Source organism: Necator americanus, chromosome IV (genome assembly GCF_031761385.1).
Source record: "Necator americanus strain Aroian chromosome IV, whole genome shotgun sequence".
Classification (NCBI taxonomy): Eukaryota; Metazoa; Nematoda; class Chromadorea; order Rhabditida; family Ancylostomatidae; genus Necator; species Necator americanus.
Window position 1 is genome coordinate 7,645,331 of NC_087374.1, and position 14,739 is coordinate 7,660,069.

At 41.0% G+C, this 14,739-nt stretch overlaps 2 protein-coding genes across 3 annotated transcripts; one reads left to right on the forward strand and one right to left on the reverse strand.

The window, feature by feature from the left end:
- Positions 1-1,896: 1,896 nt before the first annotated feature.
- Positions 1,897-10,137, reverse strand: RB195_000612 (uncharacterized protein; the record flags this gene model as incomplete). The annotated part of the gene is made up of 10 exons (XM_064197044.1): positions 1,897-2,079; positions 2,571-2,795; positions 2,865-2,921; positions 3,491-3,692; positions 3,760-3,880; positions 4,947-5,103; positions 5,567-5,675; positions 7,770-7,889; positions 7,969-8,255; positions 10,057-10,137. The coding sequence occupies 10 exons, from the start codon at positions 10,135-10,137 to the stop codon at positions 1,897-1,899; spliced, it is 1,542 nt and encodes a 513-aa protein (XP_064052925.1).
- A 957-nt stretch (positions 10,138-11,094) lies between these two features.
- Positions 11,095-13,369, forward strand: RB195_000613 (uncharacterized protein; the record flags this gene model as incomplete). 2 transcript variants are annotated; one of them, XM_064197045.1, is made up of 5 exons in its annotated part: positions 11,095-11,157; positions 11,219-11,362; positions 12,838-13,001; positions 13,117-13,283; positions 13,350-13,369. In XM_064197045.1, the coding sequence occupies 5 exons, from the start codon at positions 11,095-11,097 to the stop codon at positions 13,367-13,369; spliced, it is 558 nt and encodes a 185-aa protein (XP_064052926.1). The 2 variants fall into 2 exon arrangements, with proteins under 2 accessions (XP_064052926.1, XP_064052927.1); XM_064197046.1 differs by lacking the exon at positions 13,350-13,369 and having other exon boundaries at positions 13,117-13,294.
- Between the last annotated feature and the right edge of the window lie 1,370 nt (positions 13,370-14,739).

The window sequence follows — 14,739 nt, forward strand, 5'->3', positions numbered from 1 at the left end:
GGTGGAGTATGCGTATATGGGATACTAGATTATGGAGAGGGGAGGGGAAGGGGGGGTGGTTCCGTCCATTTCTTCCTAATTGCCGTTAAAAAAATGGCCCGGAAGATGCAGTGAGTGTGGCGCGCTCCAGTCGAACTCCTTGTGGAAAATAGTGCGCCAGAACGCCCGAAGCCGTAGCTTCCGGGCCGTTTTCACGGCAATCAGAAAGAAATGGACGGAATCACCCACCTCTTCGTAATCTACGATCCTGTATACGTATTCTCCACCTGGAACCCGTACCACCTCAGATTCGTGAAGTGATGCCTTTAAGCTGCTAGTTTTATAGTGAGGTAGTCCGGAGCCCACGAGTTCGATCTTCGAGTTTGATTACTGCAGTAGCGGTTGTGCGTGTAAAATTTCGATCGGAAAATTCACAGTTCATTTATTCGCCTCTACTTCTTCATCACGTACGGATCGCACCATCTACTAGGCATGGTTATCGATTCTGACCTACGAATCCAAAATAGTAGTTGCCGAAATGTTGGAGGCGTTCTAAACTTTAAAAAAAAACTCGGTATTTTTTTTTGCCAACCAAACCCTTCATCCTTTCGAAATCGGAAATTTGGAAAAAAAAATTCGAAATTGGTGCCAGATTTTTCTGGAAGGATGAGAAAAGCGACTTGACTGATCGGTTGGCTGTGCTAATGCTTATATACGTAGTACGTGTATACGTACACGCGCATGTAGAAGCATAGAACACTTCGACCCTCCATGGAGTTCCAGTGCATTGCTGCACTCAAAAGTGGTTAACCCACACCAAACACGTTGAATTTTGAACTTTCACCGCTTCCTCCGTGTTTCTGTGAGAAGCGTGCACTGGATCCGTGATCAGTTTAAAGTTAAAGTTAAAAAGTTTTTGGCGTTAATCAATCCGCTTGGGATGCGCCCCCACGTTCACTTCAATTCAGAATCGTTTGAGGTTTACAAACGTGTAACTGGCCTATACAATGACTTGCGGTGGCTAGCCGATGTGTCAGGTCCGTGTTTTCATCCTCGCAGACAAGTCCAATTTATTGACCCCGGAGGGATGAGAGGTTTGGTTGGCACTGGCGCGGAATCGAACCTCTGATAGATCATGCTGCAGCTACAGCGGAACCTCTTACTGACTGCGCTACAACTTTGATTTTTTTTATTATTGATTTGCTTTGTTTTTTATTATTGATTTGCTTGGGCTGTATGTAGTTAAGATTGGTATTGATATTCCTTTATTAACAGCTAACGTTTCTGCGTTATCGCCTTCGCCAGAGGCTGGTAAAATCATAGCTATCAGTTATTACCAATTTATCGACCCCGGGGAGGGATGAAAGCTTGGTGAGCACTACGGCGGACTCGAACCTCCGATCGATCGTGCAGACAGCGGAACCTCTTACCGATTGCGCTACGCGCACCCTAGTTAAAACAAAATAACGAAAAAAAAATTCTATCGAAAGAAAGTAAAATGAGCTAATAAATAATATCATTAACACTATGAAATGAACCAGTGTTTTATTTATTATGACAAACAAACAAACAAATCTAAAGCATCACTCATGAGGACTTTTTAGGTGTTCAAATTCAAAAAGTTCATTCAAAATGGTATCAATAAGGTCATTCCAGTAAAGAAATTTGTCTTCTCAACTGACTATAATGGATTTACCACGTTTCAATAGATCCGGAACCTTAGTGGACAAGTATAGGGAAACCCAATAGACTGAATATGACAATTTTTTCCTCACTTCAGTGAAAAAAATGTAGAATTTTGGCGTTCTACAAATGAATGAACAATGAAAAATTTTCAAATTACCATGCAACATACGCAATTAAAGGCACAAAAAAACTGAGCAATACGGGAATTACACGAATCAACGGCACCACATGCTAATCCTCATCGTCCCCGATAGTTTGCTCAGCGACCGACCGTAAACGAAGAGCGGCTAGAAGATCACTGGGTAAAGTACGAGCATGTCGTTCTCCTGAATCTCTCTCGGAGTTGCTCTCGTCCTCAACAGTGAACGGTTCGTTCTGATTTGAAAACTCATAAAATGTGTCCGATGCTGGGGCCTAAATTGGAGGCGATGAAATTTTTGTGTCAAGAAAAGAAATTAGTTTTTCTATTTATTTATTTAATTGTTTATTTATTTGTTTATTCTTTATATGGTTATCCACGTGTGTGGCGTAGTATTGTAGGAACAGATAACACAAATAAGCACTAGCAAAACGAGCAGCAAAGGGTACACACATACATACGGTACTGGGTAGAAGCCAAGAAACCTCTAATTACTTGCTTTCCTTGGGGAATCCGTAAACATTTTCTCAATTTTTCCAAGAAAAGAATTGTAATCGGTGTTCAATGTGTACAATTTGGTAAGCACGACACGTCTTCTCGAGGAAGTGGTCAGTCACAGAAAGATCGCAATTTGTGATGGACGCGTAAAATCAAATAAAAATATAGGAAAAATAGAATAATGCATTCCACGTAAATTTATTTTTTTGTCTGCATTTTACGGCGTCTACGTAAAAACACATAAACAAATTCTCGGAAAAAAAATCACCTTAGTTAGGTCAGCATCTGTCCGGGACTCATTATCCTCAGGACACCTCCGGGACTCACTCTTCTGTGATTCTTCGAGCGCGTCCAGCTCAGCGTCCGACATCCCGTAGAACGCGGCAAGCGCGCGTCGCTCTCTGGCCGCGAACTCAGTGGCTCGATCCGCCAATATCATGCGCAGCTCATTCATGAGTTCACGACTTTGCTGGCGAGCACTGTTTTCCATATCCTAGACTAATTAGACAAATTAATTAATTAAGTTATAATTACCATATGGTTGCAAAAATTCGGGACCCACAAAATAGCAAATGTCTTGTTCCTCAACATCTTCATGTGATGCAATCACCTCAAATACCTGAAACTATGTTTTAAAAAAGTGAAACAAAAGTAGACAAGAAATATGAGTCTATAAATTCTGGATTTCCTTCATCATGTAATTTTTTTTTTTAATTTTTCAGACAATTTCAGAAAGCTACTGTAGTTTCTAGTTGTGGAAGACAACAAAATACTGTGATGCATTAAGTTTGTTCTCATTTTTTATACATATTTTAGTACAAATTAAAAACGAGAACAAAATCCTAATAAAAAGTTTATTATTTTAATAATTCTGATTGTCAACGCAAGCAATTCATGTCCTGACAATCATGTTGTGCGGGAATCGCCATGGGAAATTTCAAAAAATGCCTTCTGGAAAATATGAAAGAAAAATTTTAGCATTGAATTCCAAAAAAAAATATAGAGATACATTGAAGTGATCAAGTCATGTTCATTTTCGCCTTCGTTATTCTCAAACTAGAAAAGAACCCGGGTCAGAAAGGATATAACCTAAAGTATGGCCGAATTTCCAAGCAATTCAACCAAATCGAACACTCCTTTGCTCCCATAGAACAGTTTCCAAGGCAAGCTTATCCCTACAGTACTCACCTCATCAGAAACAGGAGCTCTCGGAACGTATTCACTGATCATCGGACTCTGTTTGACTGTATCATGACTGTCAACTAGTTTGACGTCTTCAATCGCATTATCAACATCTTTTTTCAACGTGGGACCAACAAAGGCTTTCATTGAAAGCACACGGTTGAGTGCTCGCTTCACTTCATCTGCACTCAATTCCCCGTTATTGATTCTGAATTTCAGTTCAGGTTTCGATGACTTGGAGGAAAAGATGAAAAAGACGTGGAAAAACAACTTACCCACTGATAATATCTTCAAGCGATAAAGCTACAGCATTTAATTCATCCATAGATTTCAATTCCGATGACGGTCGAATTTTTCGTTGAATGGAACGCTTACGTGATAATGAGTTTATAAGAACTGCAAGAACATGGCGTCACCATAAAATGCTGTACATTTTTTAAAGTTCTCTTTAGACAAAAAAAAGAATAAAAGGAAGAAGTTAGGTACCTTAATAAAAATAAAACAAAGCTTAATAAAAGCAATTAGAAGGCGGTGGCACAAACTGCGCTTCACAGAAGCCTTGAACTTGTTATCAGGGGTTAGAGGCAGCATACCACGAATCTGGGGTGGTACGGATTTTAGGTGGAGTATCCGTATACGGGGTCGTGGATTATGGAGACGGGGGTAGTTCCGCTGATCTCTCCCTGCATCACTCAAGCAGCCGGCCCCTGAATGCTGTTTTTTTACGATGCCTTCTATTGCAGCGCGCCACCTTTGCAAGCGTAGCGTCCCTTACTGCCTATCGGAGCAGTCCGAATTGATTTTCGACGAATCGCAGGGCGGAGGCGGCGCAAGAGGTGGAGCTTTGCAATAGATGGCGTCGTACAAAGCAGCATTCTGGAGGCCGCTGTTTGCAGTGATGAAGGGAGAGATGAGCGGAACCACCTCCGTCTCCATAATCTACGACCCTGTATACGGATACTCCACTTGAAATCCGCACCACCTCAGATTCGTGGTATGCTGCTTTTAACGCAGTCGGTAACAAGTTCGGCTGTGGCTGCACGCTCGATCTTTCGAAACCGTCTTCAAGCCAGCTAAGCCTTTCACAACCTCTGTGGTCAATATACAGGTATATTCGTACCAGACTTTTCTGGAAGGATGAAACAAACACTGATTTGACACATTGGCTCGCCCTCGCATGTCATTGCATGGGCTAGACACGGGTTTGTGAACCTTCTGAGTTGAAGTCAAACTCGTGGGGACATCCACAGAGGGATTGATCGACGCATTTTACCGGGCCGGACATTTTACCTTTCACTTTATCTGTTTTATTCGAAGGTAAATGTAAAAAAAGGGATGAAGAAGAATTGTGACCCGAAGGAGAGATAGATTGATTTCCGAGAAAATTCCCAGAAATCTGCGATTATTGCATTAACTGTCGCAAAGCAATAACCTTGTACAAGATGAAATAAAAAGTGCATACCGTTTAACCGTTCAATATGACCGTCGATTTCGTGATCAAGTTGGAAGCACACGCGAAGTAAAAGAGTTACAGTTGACGAGATGGGAGAACGAGACAGGTACAGTACCATGAGACGAAGAACTTCGCTTCGATGAAGTATAAACAAATCAAGAAGAGCCTGAAAGTACAGCTACAGGTAGACAATTTCTCGCATGCATTTTCGGAATTTAAATTCTTTAATTTAATTTAATTTTTCATTCTTCTTCATTTCTCTTCAATTTTTTTTAACATGTGATGGTTTTGCAATTTACTTCCACCTATTGGTACTTACTGAAGCTCTACATGTTCTTGCTACCTTATTTTCCACTCGAAAAGGATAAAATCCTCAGTCAGTTCTGAAAAAAAAAATTCCGTGAAAGCCTCGTCAAATCGATGAGTTCAGCAGGAGATGTAAAGCTGTTGACAGAACAAAAGGTGGTTCAAAAATTACGTACTCAAGGGTCGAGGTAAATAAGTGTACTTTTTTTGCCCTTCTTCCTCGAAAGAAAAGAGAAAACATAACCCCAAAAATCACATGTTTCACACAGCACAACATAAAAGAAGTAATTTAAACAGAAAAGCAAAAACATCTACAGCCGCACCCCTATCTCTCTTTGAGTGACTTCAGAGGTCTCCAAAGTACAGCTGTGTACAAGATCCTGCATTTCTCCTGTGTAGAAGCTGCTCACCAGACGAGAACTTTCCTCTGACCTGCAAAGCAGTGTTTGGAAAAAAAAAACAAAAAAGCAGGCGCATTTCCAGAAAACATAATTGGATAAAATTGTCCATAGATTTTAGTTATTTTTCACCATTCACCAACGCTGAAACTCGACTGTAGTTGGGTCAAAGCGAGTTGAAGCTGGGCGCGGTTGCGTAAGCGGGTGCGCTCGAGGCGGCGCGGTGGACCTAACGGTTCGAATTGAGGTGGGACCGTCACGAACAGCAGCGAGGGTCCCCTCACGAATCTAACCGCTACACTCCACCTACGCAACTGCACCGCAGCCACCTACGCAATTGCACCGCTCTTCAAGTCGTTATCACGCTACTGTACTTTAATGTATGGGAATGAGAGTCGCTACGCTCTACTGCACTGCTTCAAGCGCAGCCGCTTACGCTATGCGCTATGCGCTTTTGATCAGATCAAGGGAAGAAGAGGTAGAGAGAGTCTATAGTTCAGCAGAGGTAAAACATATCGACAAACGCGTTGCGGCCATCCCATTGAACACATTCGGCGCTCGTCATATGTATTACTTTGGCGTTTGTTACGTGATACGTAATAACTGATGCTGCGGGCGAGGTTTCCCAGCCCGAAAACGTTTAAACGGGATTTTTTTCTGGTTTAGAATAGTGAAGAAGGGTAGAGATCTTTAACTTGTCCATCGTTGCGCTTTCTCAAACAAATTATACGTAGTTTTAATTGATTTTCCTGAGCTGTAGCCAGGATTGTTATTGATCGCCTTTATTAAACAACAGCTAACGTTTTGGCGTTATCGCCTTCGTCAGAGCCTGGAAAATTCAAAACTATTAGTGATTTATCCTCTCAAGCGCCTCATCACCTTACAGAAAGCATCCAAACGGTAGGCAAACTCAAACAGCAACACATTGGCTAGTGCTTACCTCATTAGCTAGGCTTCGTAACGCAACAGACCACCACGTACCACAACTACGAGTCACAAGGGTTTGGCTACAGCTCAAAAAAATCAAAACTACGTTTCAACACGCCGAGATTCAAAGAGAGTCGAACATGGGCAATAACTTATACATAATTATGTCATTAATTTCGAATAAAAAAAATTCCAAGGACTCAGTGCTACGAGATGAAACTGCAACAGGTTTTTATAGCAACATAAGAAATGGGAACGGTGAGGTAGCGATGCTAAACTAGAGGTTTGGCATTAAAATAAGACAAGAAAAGTGAACATTTACGAAGATTATAGCACTGAATCCTAACGCCCTAATATTGGACTGGATACCAGCAAACGAAAAACGCTCTCGAGGAAAACCGCAAAGGAAGTTGGTAGTCGGACAGATCAACTGAGCTGTGTCGAATACGGCTCAAGGACTTGAACGCCTTCAACGTCACTCATGCAGTTTTTGGACTTTACAGATGAGTGACGAGGAAAAGAAACGAAAGGAAACAATTCTAAAATCCGACAATCATGGAGGTGGGTGCTCTGAAAATTTAATAGTAGCGTGTCATGAGATTGACGTGGTACGGAAAGCGCAGGGAAAACGTAGAGTTCGGATTGTATATTACGAAAAGGAGCGTAACCCCGCTCGATTCCCCCTCATCGTCCTCAAAAATGGCATAGGAACCGTTTTAATTCCTACGAGGCACGCAAGAACGCGCTTCTACGTACACGTTCCGGTCTTCTCAGTAGCCTATCCATGTATTTTACTTGAATGTTTTAAGGAGGAGATCTCATTGATCTTCAACCGCTCGCTCGTGGATGCGGCGCGTGCACAAAGGTGGCGCGTCCCAGCTGATTTTGTAGGAAAGAACGCCGTCTCCCACGCCGTTTTCTCCTTACGAGGATTAGGCAACGATGAGCAGAACCAATAATCTATTATCTGTAACCCGAACACTTCGTTTTCCCCGAGGGTTCCGTAGAAAAATCTCATGATACGTTGCCATCAAGAAGAATCGTATGAAAAATACCGAAAATTTTTGCGCTCGAGTTTATGGAACCGTGACAACGAAAAAGGTCCCGTTTAAGTTATTGATATCTTTACAAATGTATGTCTAGCATTAGAAGGTGGTAATTCAAAGTTTGAAAAAAAGTTAAAGTTAAAAATGGCACTCACATGAATCCAGCAGAAACAACACGTTGTGCTAACGAATTCAACCACAGAATATTCTCTCGACAACAACAAAGAAGACGAAGTCGACAAGAAGACAGAGCTTGCGATATGGGTAGACCAAGTCTGAAAAAAATCCTAGATAGTGTTAAAAAAAATATTTGCGGAGAAAAAAAAAACCTAATCTTTTCACAAATGAACACACCCGAAAGCTAACATTTCTCTCTGAAGCAATGCTCGATTCGCTTTTCTGGCCGCTCCATCCAATTCGCCCAACTTTCTAACGAAGGATTTGATCCGCCATTTAACGACAATCACGATAAGGAAGCCAACGAGAGCACAGACACTCAAATAGCAGAACAGCGTCAAATGGTCCGAAGCGATACAGTACGCTACAAGTAGAACCGTCACGGAAACAATAACGGTCAGACGGATTCCACTCGGCGGTTCAGGATTCAGACCAGTATTCAACAAGAGATCGTCCTCATCAACCTATAAAAACTATAATAAACTGTAAATGCGGCACCTCTTCAATAATTTTTGTACTATTAAATGCGAGGTATCAATCTTTTTCTAAAGTGAATCATCCAGAGATTAAAGACCTCGACTGATGTAGCTCCTTGTTTGAGGAATCTAGTCTGAAATTTTAGCACCTCAAAATTGGAACTTAGAAACAAAACTGGTTGGACTGATTTTTTTCTGAATTTTTTTCGTACTTCTTTAAAGGCATTACCCCACGAATCTGAGGTGGTACGGATTTCAGGTGGACTATTCGTATACGGGATAGTAGATTATGGAGAGAAGGGTAATTCCGTCCATTTCCTTCTAATTGCCGTAAAACGGTCCGGAAGATGCGGCGCATGCACAAGCCTGGAGCGCTCCAATCGAACTCATTGCAGAAAATAACGGGCCGGAACGCTCGAAGTCGTATCTTCCGGACCGTTTTTTTTTATGGCGATTAGGAAGAAATGAGTGGGATTCCACCCGTTTCTGCAATCTACGATCCCGTATAGTCTTTGACCATCGGAAATCCCTATCACGTCAGATTCGTGGATGGTGCATTTAAGTGTTTCCAATTTTTCTTTCATTTTTCATGCAATATTCCGCCCCTCTCATACACAACAGAAATTTCACAAGCAGATTCTCTGGCCTTACCATCTCGATTAATTACGAAGGAAAAAATTGGATGTGTCGAAAATGCTCAGTTTTGTCAATTCCACGCCCAGTTTTACGGACTTGAAAAGAAAAGTCAATAAAATTTTTAAGAAATCATGATGGGACTGTCTTGTAGGAGTAAGAACTTCTCTGTTGAATTATATACAACTTTTAAAAGTACTTTTATTTCAATGTGCACTTTTCATTTTGAAAAAAAAAACCTATGAATTATTTGTCAATTCAATAAAGAATAAAGAATGAAGGATAAAGTGTCTGGCGTTAATCAATCCGCTTCGGATGCGCCATCGCGTTCACTTCATTTCAGCTGATGTGTCAAGTCAGTGTTTTTATCCTTCCAGACAAGTCCAGTACCAATTTATCGACCCCGAAGGAATCAAAGACTTGGTTCGCACCAGGGCGGTTTTTCCGTGTGGCTAAAGCGAACCTCTAATCAGAAGTGCGGAAGTTTTTCGACTTTCCTCAAATCTTGGCATAGAGATTACAACTTGTCCATAATCCAATTTTGGCTGTTGCTTAAAGGCATCACCTCACGAATCTGGAGTGGTACGGTATTTCCGATGGAGTATTCGTATACGAGATCGTAGATTATGGAGAGGGGGTGATCCCGTCCATTTCTTCCTAATTTCCGCAAAAAAAAACAGCCCGGAAGACACGGCTTCGAGCGCTCCGGTGCGCTATCTTCTACAACGAGTTCGATTGGAGCGCGCCAGCATTGTGCACACACAGCATCTTCTGGACCGTTTTTTACGGCTATTAGGAAGAAATGGACGGAATTACCCCCCTCTCCATAATCTACGATCCCGTACACGAATACTCCACCTGAAATCCGTACCTCCTCAGATTCGTGGGGTGATGCCATTAAGTTGGACCTCTATACGTTGGACTACTACTATACTCGATGCTAGTCGATACTAATCTTGTTTACAACTCAAGCAAATCAACAATAACAAAAACTACAGTTTGGATTACCAACTAGCCTAAGTATGAGCAACGCAGTATGGTGAATTACTGTAGAAAAAAAAACAGTGTCAAAATAATGATGTTTGGTGTTAACTCCTCTAGTTAGCGTTTGAGCAGCCTCAATACGGATAAATCTTTGTGCGAATACAACGCTAACCTCCTCCAACAATTCAGCAGCTCGACTTTCGTGGAGAATGAACCGTGAGGCAGCTTTTCCAAATGATGAAAGACCGTACATATCTGAACGATGAAATATTACACTCTTCTCTTTATCACTTTTATTTCTTCCTTATTTCTTTTTGTATGACTGGCTACTTTTAGTTAGAGTTCGGTAACAAAGGACTGAATGTTCTCAGTGAAGAAAAAATAAAAACGATAAAAGGATAAGGGGTCTGGCGTTAATCAATCCGCTTGGGATGCGCCACCACGTTCGCTTCAATTCAAAATCGTTTGAGTTTTACTTACTCGTGTCTGACCTATACAATGACTTATGGACACTAGCCAATGTATGAAATCAGTGTTTTTATCCACCAAGACAGGTCTGCTACCAATTTATCGACCCCAGAGTGATAAAAAGATTAGTTGGCACTCGGACGGTTTCGAACCATTGACAGTTCCGGGACAGTAGACCTCTTACCGACTACGTTATACACCCGATGAGGAAATAATATTCTTTTAAAAACAACGCTTTCGTAGAGGACTTCTTTACATCCCTGAAAAATGTGACGATTATATGTTCAAATCCCAAAGATGCATATTTCACAACGAAGGGTAACATTGAAGAAACACTCACTTCGTTACTTCTTTCTGAATAGTCGAACACTTTTTTTGTAATATATGTATGGTGATGTGTAACCACTATATTTTACAGAACGATTTTGCATTTAATTTTAGTCATCAAAATTCTGCTTGAAATAACTTCGCTCCTCTGTCGTACACTCATCCGAATCAGTTCTTGTACATGCGTGTCACAACGACACGAAACTCGGTGCAGTTGCGTTTGCGGCTGCGTTCGAAGCGGAACGGCGGAGCGTAGCGATTAAGTTCGTGGTGGGACCCTTGCCAGCATCACCAATCACTGCAGTTCGCGATGGTTGATATTTGCATCTTATAAACAAAAAGATAGGATAAATAATGATACCCTCATCAAAACATTTCTCCTCTTGGTGGCTTCATTTATAACTGTACTCGTACAATGACGGTTACTATACTAATCTTCGTCGCTGCAATGATCTCAGCTGAGGTGGTAGCTGATTCTGTAAGTGACGAGTTGACAGCTAAATGTAAATTGTAGTAGCAAGTTTCAGTTAAAGTTTCAGAGCGTCGACAACGTTTACAACTCATGCTACATGGATACGGATGATCCAGATCGACTAACTAAGAATGAAATGCCTAGATCATTAGATTTACCCCAATGGTGTATGGTAATGCGACATGACGTTGCTGCTTGTATCTCACGAAAAGTACGCATATTGTATCATATGAGAGATAGAGGTTCGGTAGAGATTTCGTATTTCGGTAGCATTTCCTGCTCCAAGGAAACTAGCCAGGTTCACCGTTACAGTGAGCACGAATACTGTATACTATTCGAATACAGTATACTATTTGTGCTACAAAAACAACACAATGAAGGATAAAGTGGCATGGTGTCGATCAATCCTTATGCGGATGCGCGCTCGACTTCAATCCAGAATCATTTTACGTTAAGGAACGGTCGTGCAGCCTTACAATGACTTGAGGGGCGAACTGATGTATTGAAGGCATCACCCCACGAATCTGGAGTGGTACGGATTTCCGGTGGAGTATTCGTATACGGGATCGCAGATTAAGGAGAGAGGGTGACTTCCTCCTATTCTTCCTAATTGCCGTAAAAAATGGCCCTAAAGATACGGCTTTGAGCGTTCCGGCGCGCTATTTCCCACAACGAGTTCGATTGGAGCGCGTCGTTTTTTACGGCAATTAGAAAGAAATGGACAGGACAGAATCACCCACCTCTCCATAATCTACGATCCCGTATACAAATACTCCACCTGAAATCCGTACCACCTCAGATTCATGGAGATTATGCCTTCGGGGCGGATGTAGTATAGCGGCTAGAGGTTCCGCTTCCTGCACGATCGATCGGAGGTTCGAATCCGCCTCAGTGCTCACCAAGCTTTTCATACCTCCGGGGTCGATAAATTGGTACCAGACTTGTCTGGGAGGATAAAAACACTGACTTGACTCATCGGCTAGCCACTGATTAACGCCAGGAACTTTATCCTTTAAACTTCTGAATAAATTCGTCGCCACCTACTAATGGAAAGACCGTAGCACCAAAAATTCCACCTAAACTGATTTTTAAAGGGATTACCCAATTTCGAGCTTATGCGCTTCGCACAAAGATCCCATTTAAAATCTCCCCCCTTTTCATGAGATTTCAAAATGAATTGAATTTTTCATTCTGTCTCCTTTGATAATAGTGAAGAATTGTCCAATGAAACTATTCAAGAACCCAAACCCAAATATCAATGAAACTGCAGACTATCTGTTTCCACTACTTCCAGAAAATTTTTGAAGGTTTTTCTCACTTCAATAACGTAGTCGGATCGCGATCGTGCATTGGGCAATAGAGCATTTCCCCAACATCACATTCACATTTGAAACTCATCCGCCACAAGAATAAGCGTGTGAACCCCAATCATTTATAAATAAACCTCGCTTCCACGCTATATTCCGCCACATAACTGGATTTTGCTGTTAGGATGTAATTCAGATTCTAATAAAACGAAAAATCACCGCAGTTAGTTTTTTATTTCCAAAGATCTAGGACTTAAACAATGCATTGCGACGTTTAAATACTACCGTAGCGTTAAGGATAAAATGCATCCGCAAAAAAAAAAAAACTCAAAAATACATCTGTCCGTTAAATCAAAACCAGAACTAGAGCTTCTTCCAGCTACATATAGAAGATGATGGAAGCGCAGCTTCACGTGGAAACGTTCTACTCACAATTTATGAACGGACGAAAAATTCGACAATTTTGAAACATGTCAAATTATATCATTATGGTTGCGTATACAACAACTGGTACAATTTTATCGAAGACGACTCTTGCTATCAGTGAGCTACCGACAGATTTCAATCTCACGCAATGTAGAGATATATAGTGTCCAGAGCTTCTTTTTTCGATTTGAATTGATTGAATTTGATTGAATTGAAAATGATTTGAATTTAGAACCATGTTGTCAGATTGTGTATTGGGTAGCAGCTCCTGTTACTATGTCCCTTGTGAACAAACAAAAGGAAGGACCTATAAGACGCTAGCGAAGTCTCATGAACTAGTGGACTCCGGTGCTATACAACGAAACGATCTAATTGTTGGTATACTAATAATAAGTATGTGTGCTGCATAAACTTTGGCATTAATAACTGATGTTCTATAAGAGTCTTTACCTCTCCAGAATAAAGATCCTAAAGATTATATATAAAGACAGACTAAAACCGTGTCAGATATTCTCCAAAAAAGAACCTATTCGGTGCAACGTACTATAGTCGGATCAGAACGACATGAAGTTTGGTGCATTTGCGTAAGCGGCTGCGCTGGAAGCGGCGCGGCCGAGCGTAGCGGTTAAAGATAGTGGGGGGGAGGGGACCCTTGACAGCACCACTCATCGCTGGAGTCGCTCGTACCGCTTCGAGCGCAGCAAATTATACAACAACAACTACACCGAGGTTCATGTTGTTTCAAGCGGACTACAGTAGAACAATGAAAATTCAAGGAAAAGTCAGGACGAAATCTTTCTGATCACTGAATAAAAGCTAAAATTTTGAACCATATCACTGTGCGTTCGTGCACAGCTTGCATGCAAAAACTCGCATGAGTTCCCTAATATTTTCTTACCGTTACAAGAATCCTTACAACTGCGTCCGTATTTTTTTTTAACCACTTTAGCCCTTAAGACGCATATATAAGTCATGGATTGCACTTTTTGTATAGTAATGCCAATTAAGGGGATAAAATTAGTTTTCAACCTTGAGATGAAAAATACTCTTTCAGGGAAATTCTTAGTGAATATGAGCTATCACGATAGATCATCTGCAGTAACTGTCTGTTTAGCTTATTCTTTTGGACTAAGCGACGTTATTTGAAAAGAAAACAAAAACAAACAATTATGCTTATACGTCTACAAAAATTGAAAGAAGATTTATTAGTCGTCAAAATTATTCCTTCTATAATTTGTCGACATTTAGATGAATCTGGACTTATATTCGGCGTAAAACGTGAAGTATTGAGGTGATGCGACGTATCTTCAATGTAGGACAAGACTTAGCCCAAATCAATCCTTCTGTTCACTCACCTCGTACTTTTTTTTAACCTTTATCATAACTAAGGTGAACTTAAGACCAACGAACAAATATAAATCACCTGCCTATATGTTTCTAGTGGAGAATAGGATTGTCATTTTCCCAGAGAGAAACGGGCAATAATATTGAAATGGTTATGTTTTCTGAAAACTTGACTTCTGGTATTGCGTTCTTTCAAATCATCAAAAGATGTTTTACGAAAATTCTCGCACAACATTAAAAACTAATCAATGCAATAGTTTAAAAATGTTTATAGACTCGGAACCTTCAATAAGAATCGAAATCACAAGGTAAGCCTGGGGCGCCGGTATTTTCAGAAAGAGACGACATTGGGGACATCATTAGAAATAAAACGAAGGACTAAGTAAGACAAACACAGCAATGGTCCCCGGCTGGGTTTGCAATGAAACAAGTGCCGAGAATTGTGAAGAATTAATATGATTTTAAAAGGCCACGAAAAATTAAAAAGTATCACCGGGTTAGCATGAGACAA